The 21,428-nt window shown below is 35.0% G+C and overlaps 1 protein-coding gene across 4 annotated transcripts in view; it reads right to left on the reverse strand.

The window, feature by feature from the left end:
* The window catches only part of MIA40 (Cox19-like CHCH family protein), a 74,853-nt gene extending 57,140 nt beyond the window's left edge, over positions 1-17,713 (reverse strand). For 2 of the 4 annotated variants that reach the window (XM_089791829.1, XM_089791828.1), the window contains exons 1-2: positions 17,304-17,699; positions 8,457-8,516 (exon numbers count right to left, since the gene is read on the reverse strand). In XM_089791829.1, the coding sequence (XP_089647955.1) occupies positions 8,457-8,478 (22 nt within the window). In that variant the 5' untranslated portion in view covers positions 8,479-8,516; positions 17,304-17,699. Of the gene's footprint in view, positions 1-8,456; positions 8,517-17,303 lie in introns of all 4 variants that reach the window. The other 2 variants (XM_089791827.1, XM_089791826.1) reach the window with 2 other exon arrangements.
* Between the last annotated feature and the right edge of the window lie 3,715 nt (positions 17,714-21,428).

Raw genomic sequence — 21,428 nt, forward strand, 5'->3', positions numbered from 1 at the left:
GGACCCCTTGAATAAGCGTTGATTCGTTAAATTGTTTTTTCCAGTGGATTGAGAAAAAATTCTGACCATTTTTCTCAGCATGTTTCCGATACTCTATGTCTAACAAGGCTGAAATTTCTTCCATGCTAAGAGAATCCTCTTCCTCATTTTTATATTCACTGATATTTGTTATCATACAAGTATCATCATGGGTGGATCCTTCTTCAAACTATCCAAAAATTTCTTCTCCATTCAAATTTGAAACATCATTTACTTCAATATAATTTTCCTCATCTTCACCATCTTCTCCTAATATCTGAAAAAGAAGCTTAAAGTTAGGGTCATTTGGCAAAATTCCCAACTCAAAGATTTTTTTTAGAAATTCCACATATGGAGGGGTTTGATAGTATCTCATGATAATGCTTGTCATTATCATGACCAAATGTGTTGCAGATTCACCTTCGTAACTTTCCAGATGGAAAAATGCATCTAGTAGAGACATGTTAGGATCTTCCTCCATGTTGCAACTTTGGCTTTCATCTCCTTCATAGCACATGTTCTCTTCCTCCTCACTTGCATCATGAAATTCATATAAGAACCATTCTTCAAATTCTTTCCAAGATGAAATACTTTGTATAGGTAATGATTCATATGCTTGTCTCGCCTTGTCTTTTAATGTCCTGACAAATAACTTCATCCCCTGATCTTCTACACAAATTTTGTAATCTTCTATAACTATATAGAACACATACAAAAGTTGAAATGCTGATTCATTCCATTCTCTACGGAACTTTGGTATAAGTTGTGAAAGCTTAAGGAACAACTTGTTAGGTTTATAATCAAATCTTCTGAGATCTGATAGCCTGATGCCATCTAGAATAAAAGGTTTTCTTTGAAATGATTGATACATTTGCAATAAAACTATCTACCATTTCCTTCTGAGTCTTCTCCCTCAGCAAAGATAGCAACTAAACTTTATTAAATAGAGTCATCACCTCTTTTAAGGAATGTATTGATTTTCTGATCTTTTGGATTCTCACTTCCAACAAAGTACGCTTCTGAACAAATTAATACAACTCTTTTTTTATTCTTATGTGTGAAATCTAAAATTCTAGGCAACTTCACAATATATGTTATTAGCAACTCTCCCCAACGGAGTCGCCAATCTTGTTGGTTCCCAAACCCACAAATTGGAAATCCAAGAGCTTTGTCAATTCTCCAATAGGATTTCTTATCAGTTTTAGCCAATGAACAGCAATAACCTCAATTCCCTTGCACTTTAGGCTTCGCTAAACCTAGCCAAATAAACCTTCCTTGAACCATGGTTGCTTGGTTCAAAGCTTTTCTATAGCGAATTTAAACTTCATGAGTTCTTAGGTTGGCGAAATCTTTTAAAACTTGTTCAAAATAAAATTATATGAATGCTTTGATAAGATTGAATGTTTATAACTTTATACAATATCTGAGGTTGATGCTTGTAAGGAGATACAGAAAAGAATCATTTAACTTCAACTATGAATCCAATAATCGTTTCAATGATTTGAAATACCAATGCCTTGTTTTATTCAGGCAATAGAGTCAACCACAATGAAGATTATTATGTACAACTTTAAGAGATAATATACATTAAAATATCATGAATTAACCTTGTACTCCAAATGCGGAAGATAAATCACCTATGCAATTCAATGCTTGTCCAAAAGGATTCTAACTTCTTTGGTGGAACGTCCAATTAGACACAAATGAGGAAACACATATACACTTCACACTATCCCTGATTATCAAACAAAGAATGCAATGACAAATATAATACAAGAGTATAGTCGGGAATAATTTAATAATCATCTTATTGATCACAAAGGACAAATCAAAATTGTATTTTGTTGCCTCTGCCTTGAATAAACACAAATAGAGATCTCTTATTAAAATATAATATATCAATTCATAATACAAGTCAAACCTTATAATTCTTAATTCTCCTTAAAAGACCTGAATATCTTTTATAATTTTCTTCAAAATATGTCTTCTTTTTTTTCTTTTTTTTGACAAATTAAGTATCTCTTATTTATATCTTTTATTTGTATAGGTGTGACTTTTCAAGTTAAAACTTATATCCTTTCATAGATGAATCACGCCTCTTCTTTTAATTAATTTCTCTCCAACATAATCCTAGCTTTATAGTTTCATTTAATAATTCTAATAACTACAAACCTTCAATGGAGTTTATAAGGTATTTGTCGTGTTGCATGGGACTTAACTCCAGACATCCCGATTCATTCAATGGCACTTAGTGTAAAGACATGGCAAATAGATTTCAAGCTCCAGCATATCACTGTGTACTAAACTTGCTCCCAATGGCTCGCACTGCACTAAACATCTGGAAACGCCACTGTAACTAATTCCATTGTGACAAATCAGAGCCGCCTTTGATGTGTCATATCCATTTCTTAAGCTTATTCTGCATCTGGCATCGTACTACTGTTTGGTCAAACTATCGTACCCCTGATGTCTTCCAATGTTAAATGCGAACCTGCAAGGAAAAGTGACCAGTATATATCTCCTCCTATCACAGGACTGCTGATCATTGATTTGTGTGTTCCTCTTCTTCTTCCACTCTCTCCAGAATTCCCATCAGGGCCTCTTTGATTGTGAAACGAAACAAGTTAAACAACTGATCCTCATGCAGTGTTCATTGTAGACTCCATTCAAAACATAAAAGATTTATGTCTTCTTCAACATTGATTGTTCAATCTGACAGACTGTCATTTATTTCCATTGTTTTCATCAGTTGAATAGCATCGTGGCTTTGTCTAAAAATTCTGGCGGTTTCCTTTTCTTTGAGCTCTGTCTTCAATTCTCATCTCAGGGGATTTATGTTGGTCTTTGATCCTTGTTAATTCTGACCTGTTCACTAAACATTATCAGCATTTGAATACCCTTTGACTCATGCGGTTATATCTTTGCACTGTATTTGCTGCCTTATGGTTTATCATATTGTGCGCTTGGTATGAGCTTGCAATATTGTGTGCTTGACTGGAAACTCATGTATAGCTTACTCGTTTGAATCATACTCTGATGTGGAAATTTCAACTGCCGAGCTATAAGAAAAGGATGTTGATTCCTCTTTTGTACAGCTCACCCAAATGTCTTTCTAACTTCTGGAAGTCATCCTTCCTATCTGCAAGTAAGATTTTAAAATCTTCCAGAAATTCATTCATAAGAATGAAATGCATTCTTTTTAGCATCCTGTTTCTTCTTTTGATCCATTGGTAAGTCAGTAATCAAGTCAATAGTGTTGGGCAAACCCAGAGCTCTAAACATAGATACGCTTTGGCTTCCCATAAGATTAATATATTGATTGTACACAACTCCATTACTGTAACCATCAGCTTGAGGTACAAATGCAATTATATCTGCAACCTCTGCTATGTCTAAGCATGTCTGAAGATTGCCACATGGTGCTTCCAGAAAAATGGATTTTAATTTGCAAGGAGAAGAACAAAGAATATCTGTTATAGCATCCGTTTTTCCATTATCTGATATATCAGTCTATGTTATATTTGCTGGAACAACTAGAAATGAGCCATTGGGTGACCACTGCAATCCTCTGAAAATGATGGCAATATCTCATTGTGGAAAAGATATAACTTTGATATGCCCTGCTTTTCTGTTTCAACTTTTGCAATCACATGTCGACAAATATTATTCACTTCTCCATGCCACTGGTTCTACCATTCTGACACTGTTAACATAGATTTTGCGCATCCTCTAGTGGCATCCCATATGATACAAGAGTGATCAACTAAATCAGAAATCAAGAAATTTCTATGTGGTGACTGCTGTAGATCAAGAACATCCTTGTGATGAAAAATTGGGGCTCCATCAGCTCCTACTATTTCATGTGATGACATTTCTTCATCATACACTGTTGTCATTGCACACATGGTTAAACTATCGGAAGGACCCTTGCATGAAGTTGTTTAATCAATTAGTTTTACTTATGCAGACCGACGACAAATACTCTGGATGATGTTATTATTATCATAGGTATCATCTCTTCTCTGTATATCATTTTCTGTCATAACTTTGTATCGCCGCTTATATGGATGCTTTATTTATTATGTTGTTTGTATCCTTGTTGACTTCCATCACAAACACCTCTGCTCTAGCTCCTCTCAAATATGCTGATGGGGATATATTTCTTCTAAAGATGGTCACTGCCGATAGTATATCTCTTTTCTGGTCACTTAGTTTGAATGCTCATATAGATTAACGCTAAAAGAAATATCAATATTATTTATTTGATCATTTAATCGCTCTTGATGTTTATAAGTTTAACCTTTGTTGCCTCTTCTTATAGGTCGTTGTTTATACTTTCATCATCTCCATTAATCATCAGTATGTATAATATGCAGTGACGTATATTGTCTTTATTGCTGTCTAGCCAAATCTGATTAAATCGCTGCATAATAATATACTTTTATTTATTTGACCTGTGTCTCTCAACTCTAGTGGTGAACACAAATAGACACATCAATACTATCTTCACATATTGATAACACATCCTTATGTTGTATGTTTATAATCAGTCTTATGTATCACATACTTAAATTTTTTAGGTTGTACGTCCGCTCAAATAGTGGATAGCTTGGATGAATTGATCTACTCATTCCATCATGATAATCTAATATAAATTGTTTGATAAAGTGTCCTTGAATTGTTTCTCACCATCAATTCCAAACACTCTTTACATTTCCCTCTTTGAAGTGTCTTTTAACCTTTGACATCAATGGTGATATTTCATTAGTCATTCTAGATGTCTTTGAAATTAATGGCAATAATTCCGTCAGCCATATGAGCTGGTGGAGTGGCCATACGGGCTGGTGGATTGGTCATATAGCTAGCAGAGTGGTCATACGGGCTAGTGGGAATGGTCGTATGGTGCTGGTAATGGTAATAGCTGTATGGCATTAGCCATATGGTGCTGGTAATAGTTGTATGGCATAGCTAGTGGGAATGGTCGTATGGTGCTGGTAATAGTTGTATGGCAGATGTCCGAGGGTGGTGACTGTGTGAAAGGCCTAGGAATGTAGGGTGTGAAGCAAGCCAGTGACGTGCGGTATTTGGAGGGGTCCATACAGTGTTGGGTTTGGAGAAACGTAAATATTGTGCAATTTAGATTTTGATGCCACAGACAATAAAAATTTCAGACAATAGAAATGTGTTGATTAACAATTTGTTCTCCTATTAGATTTGATAATCTTGACGCTTTGATACCCAATGTCTGGAGAAACAAAAGGATGTTTACCAACAAATGGGTCAGTGTATATACTTTATCACTGCCCTCTGAATTTATTAGGTACAGCTCCCTATGATTTGCAATGATATGCAATGAATATGTTTTTATGAGATCAGAAGTCTTGACATTATAAGCGCTTAATCTGAGAGCAGTAAAGGATAACCAAATTGTTTGTAAGCACAAACAACTCAGGCAAGATGTATATGAATAACCTATTACACCCAATGGAATGATTGCAGTAGATTATCTTGATGTTTTCTGTAATTCTATGCAAATTACTCATCTAAATACAGAAATAGGAAAAAAAAGATTTACAGAATTGCTTTGGGTATTAGCCTTGACTAAATGGAATTCAACAAGTATCCAATAGATTCACATGTATTATCCTTTAATTCCCAATGAATTATCTCACATGTATGAAATGAACAAGAGAGGAAGCAGAATCATATATGAAGAAAGTAAATGGAATTGCCTCAACTGCAAATATCAAAATGAAATGGAATTCACCTGATTATCACAAGTTCACGTATAATTGTCCTTCAACTCTTAATGTAGAACTAATCTATCACATGGACCACAAAACATGAAAAGCAAATACTGTAAATGGAATTACAAAACCATTTACTCTCAAGTTTTCTGACCATTGTAATGTCAAATGAGATTACATTTATAGTCTACTGTAGTCCTTTTCTAATTCTAGCAGAGCAACAGTAACAAAATAAAAAGAAAAACAAATATGAAATTGTCTAGTCATGCAAAAACGTGGCATCTTCTCCATTGTTGATTCTGAATCAGAGATATTCCTGAAAACTTTCCATGACTTTTCAGCTTCTTGCGATCTCAGAAAACCCTGTGAAAATCGTTTCTTCTTCATCTTTTCTGCTGTTTCACGCCAAACTGTTTATTTCGTATTCCAACGGTCACTGCGTTTTTAAACTCTAGTCGTCGATCTTAAATCAACGATTGCGATTAAAACGTTGTATTTCCTTTATAACTTTCCGCACAGGTCCACCGAGTACACGAATCTTACTGTTGTGTTGTTGCTCTGACATTTTTTTTGACAACTTTACATAGCGATATGGTGACAGACGTAGATGTTTCTTTAATCCGACTGCGGTAATAAAACAATGTTAAGTCTCTATTTTCTTTGCAGCAGACAGATGGCGATCTTGTATTAATTACTGCCATCAACGACTAAGACAAAAAACAAGCTAACCAATTCATCCTTCTAAGAGGAAGGGTGGGAGCACGTCCCTAATATGGAGGTCTGTTTTTTCTGTCCCAACTCTTGTTCTGCCACTAGCTGCTCAGCTTGTGCTGCCTGTAGTAACCACAGAGCATCCATCTGATCCTTCTCTGCCGAGGCCAATTTCTTTGCCTGCATTGCCTTGTCCAACTCTGTTTCTGACTTCTGTATTTTTGCTTCCAGGAGAGCCCGCTCTTCTGTGATCTCTGTTACTGCCCTTTTTGCCTGCTGAAGCTCCATGAAGGTGGCTCTGAATGTACCCGTAATCTATGCTAATATATGTATAAGGGGTGGTTGTCCTACAAGTGTCTCCACTATGTGGGATGTCTTCTATTTCTCATTTTCTTCCTCACTTCTGATTCCTTCTCCAAAGAAGGTGCTTCATAATTCCTTGCATCCATCTTGCATAAATTTCAACAGTGACTCTGCTGCCTTCACTGCTACTCCCATATCCAACTCCGTTGCACTTTTCATTATTTCTTGTGTAGTCGGTGTTATGTCATTTAATTCCACTAAGACCCTCTCAGCTCTATCTCCAAATAAAAGTACCCTTTTTTCTATCATGCCCCTTTCCCTGCCTTCTGATGTCCACTTTCTGCTTACATTATGTCTTCCCCTCATGTTTGGTGATCCTGTTGCTCTTTCCCTATATCTCCCATCCGCATTAAAGCAGTCATGGGTGGGGGCACTTCTTTTAATCCCATTTGGTATTTCTCTAAAAATTTATCTGCCTCATCCATTGTACCCTCCTCCCCTCCTTGTCCGGGATTATTCTCTTGGTGGCTGGTGGTTATCTGCTTCTGTTGCATCCCCATACCAGTCCCAGCAGGTGCAGGTGTGACTACTAAGGCGATTGGCTGAGTCATCTCTATCCGTTGTGGAGTGGTGATCATGATGGTATGTGATGCCTTCTTGTGGGATCAGAGATCCACCACCTTAAACTGAGGCATCTGCTCTATGGGAATCAAGTGTGCTATGGATGAAAGTCATGACGTCATAAATGATATTTGTTTATCTTCCCAATCAGAAAATGCCAGTCCCTGGCTGAGCTGTGCGGTTGGCCTCTACTACTAATCCTTTATCCCTTGTACAGATGTTGCCTTCTGTTGTCATTGTACAGGTAACTCCCTTTCCCAACCCCATATGGCCATCACCTTCTTCTGTATGGAAAGTTGGCATCTCTTCACCTGTTGTACAGATACCTCCACCCATCTCTATTGTACGTGATGGAGCCCTATTTTTTGCAAAATTTGGGGCCTCCATTTGATAAGTAATATTGGAGATTCATTAATGTCAAAGGGTTTAAAAAGATGGACAAAACACCAACATCATGAATATCAAAAGAATAGATAAGGATGTGTTTGAAGATACTCTTTCTATTATTTGTCTTCAGATAAAAGATATATGCAAAAACATATTGTATAGAAAAAAGATTGAAGTTTAATAGAAGACAGGAAAAGCATCAAGAATGAACAAATACATATCATGAACATCATGTAGCATCAATATACCTGTACAGTAAATATCACATAGCAGAGTATATATACAGCATCAGTAGTTGAAATATCAGGAACAGACAAGACAAAGACATATGCAGCAAATAAAGCAAGGTAGCAGAGATGGCATTAACATGAAGAGTGTGGGGAAGATTTAGCAGAAAGATGAAAGTATCTATATTGAACAAGGATCAATCAATAATCACCATGGAAAATAAAGACAAGCTCATGCTCATTGCAGTGGATTTCTAAAATGCTTGAACAGAATAGGTTGATTTAATCAAAGGTTTTTCTGGGAGCAACCTGAACACTTATGGTCATTATATGTTGAATTTTATCGAAGATTAGTCGCTGAACAAAGCATCAAGGGAGAACACAGAGGAATAAAAAAATTAAAATTAGATATTGACAGCAGAGATCAGAAAATCTTATATACCTGTGAATTCAACAGTCATCATTCTTGGTATCTGCAGACATCAATAAAAGGAAGTGATTTCTGCAGTATTTTCAGTATGAGGGGACGGTCTTAATTCAACGATAAATACCAATAAGGAAAAGACAAAGACAGAGACAATGAACATTTACGGCATAAAAATAAGGACAGAAGAAATTGAAGCACGGACATGGCCATTATTTGCAGAAAATGGAAGTCTACTATTTATGGCAACCAATCGCACAGGCATGTTAATCGCATATCCAAAATGGTAAATATCGTGCGGCATCCTCCTGATGCCAAAATCTACGTCACTCAAAGAATTGAGAATATAATAAATCATTGGTGTATATAAAACTGCTAACATATATTCATTGCGCCAAGGCATATATTAAATCACAGGTATACAAAAGTGTTGGACAGTGAAAAGTTTGAAGGCCCGGTGATGATACAATAGCGTATATATCCGACCCAGGATTGTCATCTTAAATTAAAATATTTGAATATACTATTCAAATGGGAAAATACCAAAAAATAATATGGTTGTATTTAGGAGACGAAGGCAGTGATTAAAGGAGCCATCCAAATGATTATTAATTAAAAAAACTGAAGACCAGTTAAATAAAATTGTTTCATGAAAGGGCACTAATTTAAGAAGTGTAATATGACCCTTCACCTTGAGAAGTCGTGTAACTAAGATATAAAAGGAAGAAATATTACAAGCAAAGAAGACATTCTATAAGAAGGAAAAAGAGAAATAATAGAAGGTGAGGAGTGAATAAGACCTAAAAGGAGAAATAATGAGGAATAAAACGTTATTTGCAATTTGGATATGTAATATATGGTAAATAAGTAAAGACCATTTGTACTCATTTTATAAATTTAATGCAAGAGCTCTCTTTTGCTTATTCATCTTGAAAATCAAAGTTCAGATATTTTGTTCAGATTTGTCCTTTGTGATTATTAATTTTTAAATCAATTGCTGCTAATGGTGAAGAAGTTTGATTTTAATAACATATCCTCAATTATCAAAATTTGCATATGAAATAATCTCTATGGGAATTTTGTCTAATTGGTTTTCCGAAGAAATTAAATTCAATTACACTAGGATTTGTGTTGCCAATTGAAGTTTTAGCCTATAAAGTAGCGGATGGTAGAATATTGTCTCTCAGGGTTGTACCTAAGGATCTGAAGAAGTTTGACTCTATTTTCCCAAGGTGGAATAAAGTACAGATCTGCATTTTATGTTAAGCAAATGGGTTAATGTTATAAGTATTTATGTTCGATATTCCCTCATATCCATAATTCATAGACATTATTCATTCCATTCAAATAACATTCATTTCACAAATGAATTTAATAGCATTCATATAGATTTCATTTTAAACAAGTTTTAAGAATTTTGCCAACTTATAACTCGCACAACTTAAATTCGCTATATAAAGGCTTTAAACCAGGTGATCAGGTTTAGAGTGAAGGTTTACGCACCTAGGTGTAGCGGAGCCTAAAGTGCAGGGAATTAAGAAGTATTCCCATTCGTTGGCTAGAACTGATTGTGGAATCCTATAGGAGAATTGGCAAAGCTCTTGGATTTCCAATCTGTGGTTTTGGGAACCAATAGTATGGCTACAGCCTCCAACTTCTATCATATGCACATCCTCCTCCATTCCAACCATACGGGTTTTTGCTGTCTCCGTATGCATTCCTCCACTAGCGCGGTCATACGACTACCTTCTTCTCTCATACTCATGTCCTTTTTCGTACAGGTATCTTTTGTCATACAGATGTCCACTATCGTATCGTTGGTTAATTCATAAACATTATTCCTTCCATTCAAATAACATTCATTTCACAAATGAATATTAATAGCATTCATATAGATTTCATTTTAAACAAGTTTTAAGAATTTTGCCAAGCTATAACTCGCACAACTTAAATTCACTATATAAAGGATTTAAACCTAGTGATCGGGTTCAGAGTGAAGGTTTACGCACCTAGGTGTAGCGGAGCCTGAAGTGTAGGGAATTAAGAAGTATTCCTGTTTGTTGGCTAGAATTGATTGTGGAATCCTATAGGAGAATTGGCAAAGCTCTTGGATTTCCAATCTGTGGTTTTGGGAACCAATAGTATGGTTGCAACCTCCAACTTCTGTCATATGCACATCCTTCTCCATTCCGACCATATGGGTTTTTGTTGTCTCCATATGCATTCCTCCACTAGCGCGGTCATACGACTGCATTCTTCTCTTATACCCATGTCCTTTTTCATACAGGTATCTTTTGTCATACGGATGTCCACTATCGTACAATTGGTTTCCTCGTGTGCCTCAATATGCTAGACTAGGTTCTCCTTTCGGAATTCGGCTTGTTGTGGTACAACTCTTAACAAGGGTCCTTCTATTGGTAAGAATGTAACAATCATCAACATACCTATGAAAGTGTTGCCTATGAGTCAGAATTTATTCTCCTAAGAGCTCGAAGATGTATCTTCGATATTTGTATCCTTAGTTGGTGCTCATCATCATGGGAACTTTCTTCTTCCTCTGTGCTCCATGTCTAGATGGAAACCTCCTGTCTTACTTTTTTCTTCTGTAGTTCACCACTTCCAACTCCAAATATGTCAATATGCAGTCAGTCTCTCATTACAAGTCTATAGGGTTCCACTCTATCTGCAGGAATAAATTTTCCCCAATGCTCTAGACCAACCTATGTGTGAAGGGCTTCCAAAAATATGGCTATGACATGGTGAGGCATGTAGAAGGTTTCATGCCTTAGCTCCAAAAATTCTTTCAATCTTTCTGAAAGAAGTTGAGCCCAATTATAAGCCCTCCCCATATTCAGTCTATTCACCAAAGATAACATCCATATTGTTATATCAAGAGTGCAGCTCCCTCCTATAAGCTTACTTTTGACCAAATCTACGATACACATCCATTCTGCATTAGCTATGTAAGTTTTTTTCAACCCACGGATGATATTCTTACTCAAAATGTTTTCTCATTCCTTTTATGTAAGATCATCCCTGCAAATCAACCCAAACCATTTTTTTTGTTTTTCTACTGTCATTTTGGTTGGGGTTTTTGTTAGGTTTTGCCCTAAGTTCAAAACCCCAAATATTTTGCTCATCTCCCTTGGAGAATAGAAAATTGTCACACTTTGTTAAAGGTACTAGATTACAGATTTATGCTCTTTCTTATCATACCCAGCAATCATTGTTCTAAGTATAGGTTCAAGTTCCTTTAAATCAAAACTAGGCATAAAAATAATTGTCTACCTCTTTTTTCATAATGCATCCTTCAATACATGATTGTCCTCAACATTCTCCCACCATGCTCAACACTCACCTCCACAAATGTTCTCAAATGCAATATTTGTCATTGTAGTCTTTTTATTGCCTTCTCTTTCCCTTTCTTCTTGGAGGAAGCCATATGTTTTACCTTGACCTATTATCTCTTCCAAAATCTCTAATTGTACCCCTGTTGGAATTGCCCATACTAGTTTTCACCATACTTAAAGATTGATTAAATAGCTTGTCCTCCTTTTTAGTTATTCCCTTCTCTTGCCAATAATTATTCTCTATGTGTCCTTTTATAGCCATTCTCTATGTGCTTGCGTGAATTTTCTTCCAATTTGTTTGTTCACAGACACCCTTCTTGCTTCAACCCTCTCCCCCATATGCTTCCACTCTCCTACCGTACAAGTCTTACATTCCAATTTTTGCTTAATTTTTAAACTACTCGTATAGTCGTTGTGCCTTTCATGTGAACTCAATTGACAGTTAAATTGGTTATGAATCATGTGATATAGTAAAATGGTCATTCATTAGGATTTCATGTGAAAATGAAATGTTAGTTATCAGTTAAGATATTGTTATATTGCTATTTTGAAATATCGGGAAGTTGGTTATCCTTTCATGAAAAGTGGAATGGTAGTTAGTCGTTATGATTTGTGATTAAAAGCTTGTTAAAATAATTTTGACTATTTTGAAGAATATGATATTATTGTGGAGGATTTTCTTCTTGCAGGAGCACGTCGAAGAGGGGAAGCATTGCCAAGAAAGGAGTTGGGCGACGGGCACCACTTTGTCTAGAAATCAACAAGTATGAGACCTAACCAATAAGGCTAAGGGAAAAACGACTAGGCAATCAAGAGTGTGTTAGGGCCCGTTTGGTTGGAGGAATATGATTTGAGAATTAGCATTCCAAATCTTTGATTTGGGATTCTGGAACTTAAAGTCCAAATTATGGTTTCTGGATTTTATTTTGAGACCGTTTGGTTCAAACCAAAAAACATTTGATATTCAGAATTTGTAATTCCACACCTGTTTGGTTCAAAATATGAATATGTGATTGAAAAGATAAACATATAAGTTACAATGATCAGAATAGAAAGCCACAAATATGTGACCTCAGAGCTTGAAACACAACAAAAATGGTGGATTGCAGCACATAAAAAAAAAATTGATTCCAAAACTTTGATAAATTTCCAATAATATAAACAAAATTGAATGAGCGATGGCACAATTTCTTATGGTAAAAACTCAGACAGAGGCACCATAAGCAATTTGAGCCTAATCCCATTCATCCTGTCATGTCAGAAAAATTGTGTCTACCCCTCCCGTGGCCATAGGTGACTAGCAATCCAAAGCCCTCGCTATTTCTCTGTGCAATTTAATTCAATCTGGTTCTACATCGATTGGATCCGCTATTTCCCCAGCGATTCAACCTTCAAAACTCTCTCTATGTAGCTGTAAAAGTGAGTGTTCAGATGTCAAAGGAAAATAAAGATCATGTTATTTAGAAAATAACGTGAGCGTGTAGCTGTAAAAATGAGCCTCTTCCGCTGCTCATTCTGCACTAATCAACGAAAGGGTGCTACGTGAAGCAGAGAAAATGGAGAGCAAAACGACAATGGCAATATATTTTAGCAGACCAAAAGTGAGCGCCAAAAAAAATAGGTCTGGCGGACATGAAAAAAGTTTATTTTTCATTAATTCGGAATGCTTGTTTTTCCAAAATTGGAATTAAAAAGGGTATTTGAGCAATACCAACTATTTGGAAGGAAGACCGAATCCTCGAATTGGGGGATAAATGAGGATACGGAATTCTTATTTTTTCGTATTCCAATTCCCATTTCGTCAACCCAAATAGTGGATTACAATTTTTTTAGAATTCGCAATTCTAATTCCTGTTGATATCCACGAACCAAACGGACCCTTAAGGACTACCACGAGCTACCCGATCAGTAATTGTGCACTGATAAGAAAATACTAAACATTTAATTAAATTGTAATACCTTTTGTTAAGTGATGATCTCAGAACTTCTTGTGATGATTGTCATGCTTAGTACATTAGTGTCATATCATTTACCTATGCTTGTGTGTGTGTGTGTGGATTAGACATATGTATGCGTCCACATTATATGTGACACATATGATAAATACGTAGTTATTGTACATACATGCACAAGTATAGATAGGTGGCGGATGACACTAATGTACTAAGTAATATTTCTTGGCAATGATTTATTTTCTCTTTGAGCAGCCACAAATTCTATATTGCTCTCATTGGCCTTCAATTACTTTATTATTTTTGGGTCGGCCATATAATCAATTGTACTATTTCTACATAAGCCGATTACTGAAGATTCTTGTAACTCTACCACCTTTTATCTTGCTTGTAACTAAACTACATTTCACGTAATGGCTCTTGGTTGTTTATATCATTCTCATCCTTGCAAATCAGGAACATTATTATTGCCTTGTTCCTATACTCTGCTCTACACTTCATAATTCTTCTATAATTAATTCATCACACTTGGCACAACTTTCTTTTTTAAATTATTATACCAATGTGTAGCCATTCGCTGAAGCTCGGAGCCTTTTGGAAAAGGCCATCCGCACACACAATTGGAGCCACACATAATTTGCAAAACCAACCAATACCAGGTCATGTTATTAATTCTTGCATGTGTATCTATATATATTATGCACATAGATCACAATGCTTGATTGGAGCAATGAAGATTTTCTTATCTTTCTATTACTGATTGAAAATGAATCAGTGATCTCTTCATTTTATATGTGGCAAGACTGAACCGAAATGCATGATTTCTTTTTGTGAAAGCAATACTGAAATATAAGTTAGTACAAAGAAAACTCATACAAGAGCATCATGCCATATGTTCTTGCGATGAGCATTTTGCATCCTGGAGAAATTGATATTGTAAGAACATACTTCTATACCATTGGGTTTAGCAAGCCAGAATGGTTGATCATTGAATAAGTTAAAGGAACTGTCATTTGTGTTATCAACACCGGGTTGGCAGATATACTGGCTTTTGTATATGTATACATAAACATTTTCAGATGTCTTTTAACTATGCCAAAGCCAGAAAGGCAGAAGAATTGGCCATGATTAGTAAGATACGAATTCACATTTTCCTTAATAAGCCAAGGCCAGATTGGCAGATTTCTTGGCTATGATTACTATCATCCATATAATCACCCGATGAATCATCCAAGAAGACCAGTAAGGTCGAGATGAAGGGTGTGGAACAAAGAATACTCCTGCATGATAAAAGAAGAAATTATCAGTAACTCAAACAAGAAAGTGATATTAATGAAAGAAACTGTATGAACTCATGATAGTCCTTAATGTAGTCTTGGTGTCAAGTCAAGCAATGGGTGATCACTAGAGCTCAGAGTGCTAGAAGTTAGAAGATAAGTTGATGGAAGATGTCCACAACCTCGTCAGCTGACTAGCCGACACTTTAACATCAGGATGCTCAATGGCTTGACAGGGGTGCCCCAAGCCTCATTCCCAGGGTAGGGAGGCATTTCTTGATAGAGATTGTGTGGGGATACTTAAGGGTCAATGATTACGAGGTTAAGCCCAATGGCAATGCTTCTCTTCTCCTCCGATAGCCAAGGCTTGTACAACTCAAAGTCAACGTCTTTTGCAATCATCTATAAATTGGGTACCTTATTTCATTTAGTTCTAGTTAAGAATTTGAGTTAGATGAAATGGTTATTTCCATGTGCGTAGACTAAAGTAGTTAATTTAGTTAATTGTTTACTTGCTGTGTCAATAAAAGGAAAATAGATAACTACATAGTTAATTATAACTTCTTTTCATGTTGCATTGAAAACAAAGTCATTGAAACATTTTTCTATGTTTATTTATTATGAAGCATTAGCATGTAGTTAATTATAACTGCCTTTCATGTTACATTAAAATGTGTGTTATTTGAAGTATTTCCAAATGATTATTTATTATGAAATTTTAGCATGTTACAACGGTGCATACAGGTGTTATTGCTTGTGCTTCTATTTGATAAATTTAATGTGTCTTCAAGGCTTATTTATAAAAGAGTGCATGAAACATGTTTTAACTTAAAAATCTCTTAATTTCTTGGGTTTTTCATTTTTCTCAGTCTTTGCCAAGTGTGCCCCATGTCTAGATATCAAGTCTAAGTCTTAAGTCCAAAATCAGCTTGTTGAATCTGAGCCAAGTCAAAGTATTGTACCTAGGTTTTGTATGGTATACAACAGTACACGTTCACCATAAGACTGTCAACATTTGATGATGACGAGACAATGTCAAAACAGTTGATTGAAGTTCAAACTTACTCTGAGGGTTTTAATAGAAGTTATGAAGATAGAATGACAATTCTTCATGCAAATTTAATCAATAAGTATGGATAAGGCAAAGCATAAAAAGATAGGTCGATAATGTACTTATTAAAACAATTACAAACAAACAGTGCTATGACAAAAATAACCCCAAGGCAGCTAGAAGAACTCAATCTTCATTTACAAATTATCATCACAAATTGTAGTACAGCCTAACACAAAGAAAATAGTTAGCTCAAATTGTTCTATAGAAGAACCATTATCCAAGACTTAAGCACCAACTATCATTTCAAAAGAAAGAAATATAATATAAATCAAAATTCAGGATTAAGACAGGTTTAACAAAGCATTTGCCTCTACACAGCATTCTAATCCCTCCTTGACAAAAGCTAAAAGTGAAGTTCAAGGTTCAAGGTTCAGCAAAGCCTTTGCCTTCAAAACTTTGAAAATTGCAGATTGAGCTGACTTCAATTCTAGTCGTTCATTCAATTCAAACAAATCCCAATAATTTAATCTTAGCACTACGTCTTCTCTACATATTCGATGTCCAATGTGCAGAAATTATGCATAAGATTTGCCACTATGGTGGAGGTGATAATGTGCATTATAATACCCCATAAACGGCAACATATGATCATGACGCAAAGCCTCTGCTAGCCAAGGTTTTCATATGACCCAAGTCCCTTGTCTTAAAATGTTCAATGCATGTGTGCGGATGGGATTTTAGATAATCCCCTTATATTATTAAGTTTACACTAACATCCTCTTATCTTGAGAACCCCACCGTCATGTTGTTTCTAAGATACCTATGTATTGAAAATAAGAATTACCTCCATTTGATTGCACATTTTATCAGGTAGGTCCTCTGTCAAGTTTTAAAAATTCTTTAGAGTTCAGCTCTTGCATTTCATTAATATATAAAACAAACACCCTATAAAAACCCACTGTACACTTTGCTTGAAAAAGCCAACAATAAGAAACTCCACAAATGGGTTCACATTCTCGATACCAGGGATTCTAGGGTTTTCTTAAAGGGCGTATCATGTCAACGAAGAGTATATAAATTCCAATGTCAAGGAGAAAATACATGTACCGTCTTTATAATTGATTGATCGAAACCAACAAAACCAATTTGCTCAAACTTTCAGAGTAATTTAATTGACTACGAAAGACAAACGAAAAGGAAATGTGAAAACAGGAATTTGTGTATGAAATGACCTGCAACCAAGGCATCCATCGAAGTAGGAGTAGAAGATTTTTTATTGCGGTTGTCCATCTTTGGAGTAGCACGTTCACTCTTTTCTTTCTCTACTCAATTTGTACACCCTGCTCATTCTCATTTTTATTCTAGCTGAAGATAGTTATAACGATACTCTGTCTGACCCATGAGAGCCTCTTCCACAATGAAATGCTGATTACCTACCTCAACTTTTTTTTGTAATGTAGTTGAATAACACAATAAAGGTCGTATCCTAATAAATCACGTATCTCTGCAAGGTTGAACATTTGCAGGGTCGACTAGCATTTTGTTAGCCGCCTGCACGTTTCCAAGCGTAATATGACAGGCTGTAAGTGGATCCTTCTTTCGCGAAGTCCTGCTCCCTATTGTTTTTCATTTCTTATTAAAGAGTTCCTTAAGACGTTTTTCAAATTATTTATTTATTAATAATGATCAAGGGTTGTTGATGGTTTTATACCAAATTTAGGAGGTCCTCATAGAGGAGGCTTGGGCTCTATTTTTTTTGGGAACTCAAGGTCCCATGCATTTTTTTGGTGGGGGCTAAAGCTTTAATTAGAATCTTTTCCTATTTTATAGGAGCCCTTACTTTTTAGCTTTTTCATTTTGAATGGATGAAAAAGGGGTGGGGCTAGAATTAGCCCTACCAGTTTAGGAGAAAATTTTGCCACTTGTCAATAATCTATTTTCATTTTTCCACCAAAAATCAATAATCTGTTTTTATTTTCCCACCAAAAACCACCAACTTCCTTGTTTGTAAGAGCTAATTGTTTAAAGCAGATTGACACTAAAAATTCATGAGACCGCTTCCGTTTAAAAGTTCCTAATTAAAAATCTGTGGCACCCGCTCTATTTTTAAGCAAGTGGGTGCCCATGGGACCTTACCCTTAGAGAGACTCTAATTTTGAGAGTAGTAGAAATTTAAGTTGATACCTTCTTTTATTGGGTGAAAGTCATTTAGGTCATCATTTGTGAGTTAAATAACCTAATAAAGTTCACTTCTTCAAAAAATTTATTCTATAATTTTATTTTTTTTTTAAATCAATTTAATTTTTTAATTAATTATATTAATATTATAGAGATAGAGTTTTATTATACTAATTTCATTAGAAATGTTTGTATGAGTTTATATATTAATTTAAATATATACAAATTAAAAGGTTACCATAAATAAAGTTATTTATTTTTTATAATTTTTTGTAATAGCTATTTAATTACAAATGTAAAAATTCAATAAATAGTTTTAATTCATAATAATTAATCGCATGAGAAAGGAGGGTAAATCATCGAAATAATTAGCCAAGTATAGAGAGTGTCCTTCAGTGGGGGAGTTCAAGGCTCCTGCTTGCTCATCATGTAGACCTTGGACAATGAACATAACCAAAATGCAGAACCAAGCAACATTGGTAAAATAATAGTCTTGACACAACTTAAGCAAGTCTATTAGTTTATCTTATAAAGGAGTTTAACCCTCCATTAAGGAGTAATAAGAAATGGTTTCAACTATGCAATTGATTTTGTCACACAAATATGAAGTGTCATTCTTTAAGTGGGACCATTAAGCAAGATTCTACTTATGATATAGGATTGATTTCCTAAATGGTTGAGAAAGTTCTAGAGATTTAGAATTCGAACAGCATTTTTTCCATGAATTCCTAGTTTTGAAGGTAAGTATAGCTGAAGCATGTTAATTTCCTCATTCAAATAAGGATGACTTTGCAATAACCTCAATGCTAAAGATAGCAATATTTATAGGCTCAAGCCAAAAGGCACTAGCTCGTCTAGTTGAGAGCAGAGGCTTGAGGTTGTGGGTTACCCCCATGGTCCTGGGTATGAAACTCTCTCTACATTTAATTGGTGGGACCATAGTGTGAGCTTGTCGCCCTACTTGCAGAGGATTAGTCTCACCCCAACTTGCCTCTTTTCGGCCCTGACTTGGCAATTTGTAAGACCAAGGTTAAGGTCGGGTGGGCATTGAGCTGGATCGTTGGGATACCTCTATAGTTTTTTAAACATATATATTTAGAGGCTCAAAGAGAATCAAAACAAAAATTGAGGTCATCACTCAACCAAAAAATGTTGAAGGCATATAATCCTCCTTTGTGAAAATTAGTGGGTTCATCCCTAACTTTGCTAAGAAAATTAAGATTATTTTTAATATGGTTAAGAAAGAACAAGTGATATTAAAGGATAAAAAGTGAATGTAGCTTTCATAGGAATACAAAAGGTCTCAACCAATACCCATGCTAGCTAGCCTTAATTATATAAATAGTATTAATGTGTTCCCATTTGTTTCATTTTATGTCATTGTTGTCACCTTGCTCTAGAATGAAAATGATGATTTGTAGGAGTTTATTGCTTTATTTGTTGATTTACCCCAATTTTATAAATTGTAATCTAAAATAGAAAAGTGTACTTAGACACCTTTCAAGGAAATAAAAAGTTGCATATACCTATATCGGAATTGAGGTACTACCTCATTCCATGGGAGTTATATTTTGTAAGAGGGTGTATTGTCATCCACTTTCTTGATGCATTTTTACATAAAAGCATCATTCTTTCATGTATTTGGATGCTTATTCTAATGGAATAATCATTATCATTATCATTTAATTCAATTCCTTTGGTTTTGTTTGAGCAAAGTATGATACATGATAGAATTGAGGTGCAACCTCATTCCTTAGGAGGTACACTTGTAAGAGGTTGTGTTGTGATCCACTTTCTTGTTGCATTTTTTTCATAAATGCACCCTTCTTTCATGTATTTGAACACTCTTTTATTTCAAGAGAGTGATCATTATTTTTCAATTGAATCCCTTTGGTTTTGTTTGGGCAAAGTAGGATACTTGATTAAATTTAAGGTGTTTTAGTCTTGTGTAAACCTAAGAAAACCTTATAACTGGTTGAATGTGAAGAGATTGACATTAGATTGGAAAGTCTATGAACCATAATTTTATTTTGTCCTACTATCAATATAGTTAAATATTTCTATTTGGTTTAGTTTAGATTTTTTAGGAAACGATTTCTTTGGGTCTTACATTTGGTGTCGAGGTTTATTTGTCTAAATTTATTTTTTTGTTATTTTGAATATGATGTATTTATTCTTCTAATTGCATAGTTCATTAAGATCAAATATAAGATACTTGACTTGATTTTAATGAAAAGTTTGAATCTAGATTAAAAAATGACTTGTCATACCATAATACATAAAGGAAAAGATTGTCATGGTTAATGAATCGGAAAAATATATAAATAGAAGGGTATAGATATGAAAAATGAGGAAAGTGTGAAAAAAAAAAAAAAAATTAGAAAGAAACATGTTAAAGAGGAGATGTAATGAAATAACTTGCACAATAGAGGAAATATTATGAAATATTATATAAATACTTGATAATAGCTGACAATAATAGGCCACTTCAAGGGGGCAACCTCCAAATATCTCCAATGAGAACACACTTCACAATATGATCTTGAAATAAGACTCACAAGCTCCTATATATACCTAATTATGCTTAGGTTGAATAGACACAACCCTACATAACACCTAGGCTGACCTACCTACCTAAATAATAATAATATAATGATAACATGACTTAATTAAGGATTAAGATAGCCACAAGTTGACTATTCATAACCCTATATACACCAATATTAAGGGTGTAGCATGCCCCCTCTCTTGAAAGAAGCATTGTCCTCAATGCTAACCAAGTGTGGATTCCTCCCATGTTGCCTCTTCAACTAGTAAGTTATTCCATTGGATGAGATACTAAGTGAGGGTTCTATTCCTTAGCTTCTTCATACATGTTTGAAGAATGCACTCTGGTTCCAAACTTATTCTTCCTTCTTCATCAAGCTCTAGGGTAGTACTATTTGAGTAGGAATATTCTACCCAATTACCTTCTTCAAACAAGAAACATGAAAAACTGGATGTATCTTTGTTGTTAGTGGCAACTCAAGCTTGTAGGCTACACTACCAATCTTTTGCATAAATTGGTATGGTCTATAATATCTTGGAGACAACTTGTTATTCTTTTTTTTTTTGCTTCATTGAGATTTGTTTATAAAGTTGCAATCTTAAGAAGACCCAGTCCCCAACTTCAAATTTTC

Source organism: Cupressus sempervirens, chromosome 7 (assembly GCF_028749045.1).
Source record: "Cupressus sempervirens isolate cs-2001-9-10 chromosome 7, ASM2874904v1, whole genome shotgun sequence".
In the NCBI taxonomy this organism is placed as follows: domain Eukaryota; kingdom Viridiplantae; phylum Streptophyta; class Pinopsida; order Cupressales; family Cupressaceae; genus Cupressus; species Cupressus sempervirens.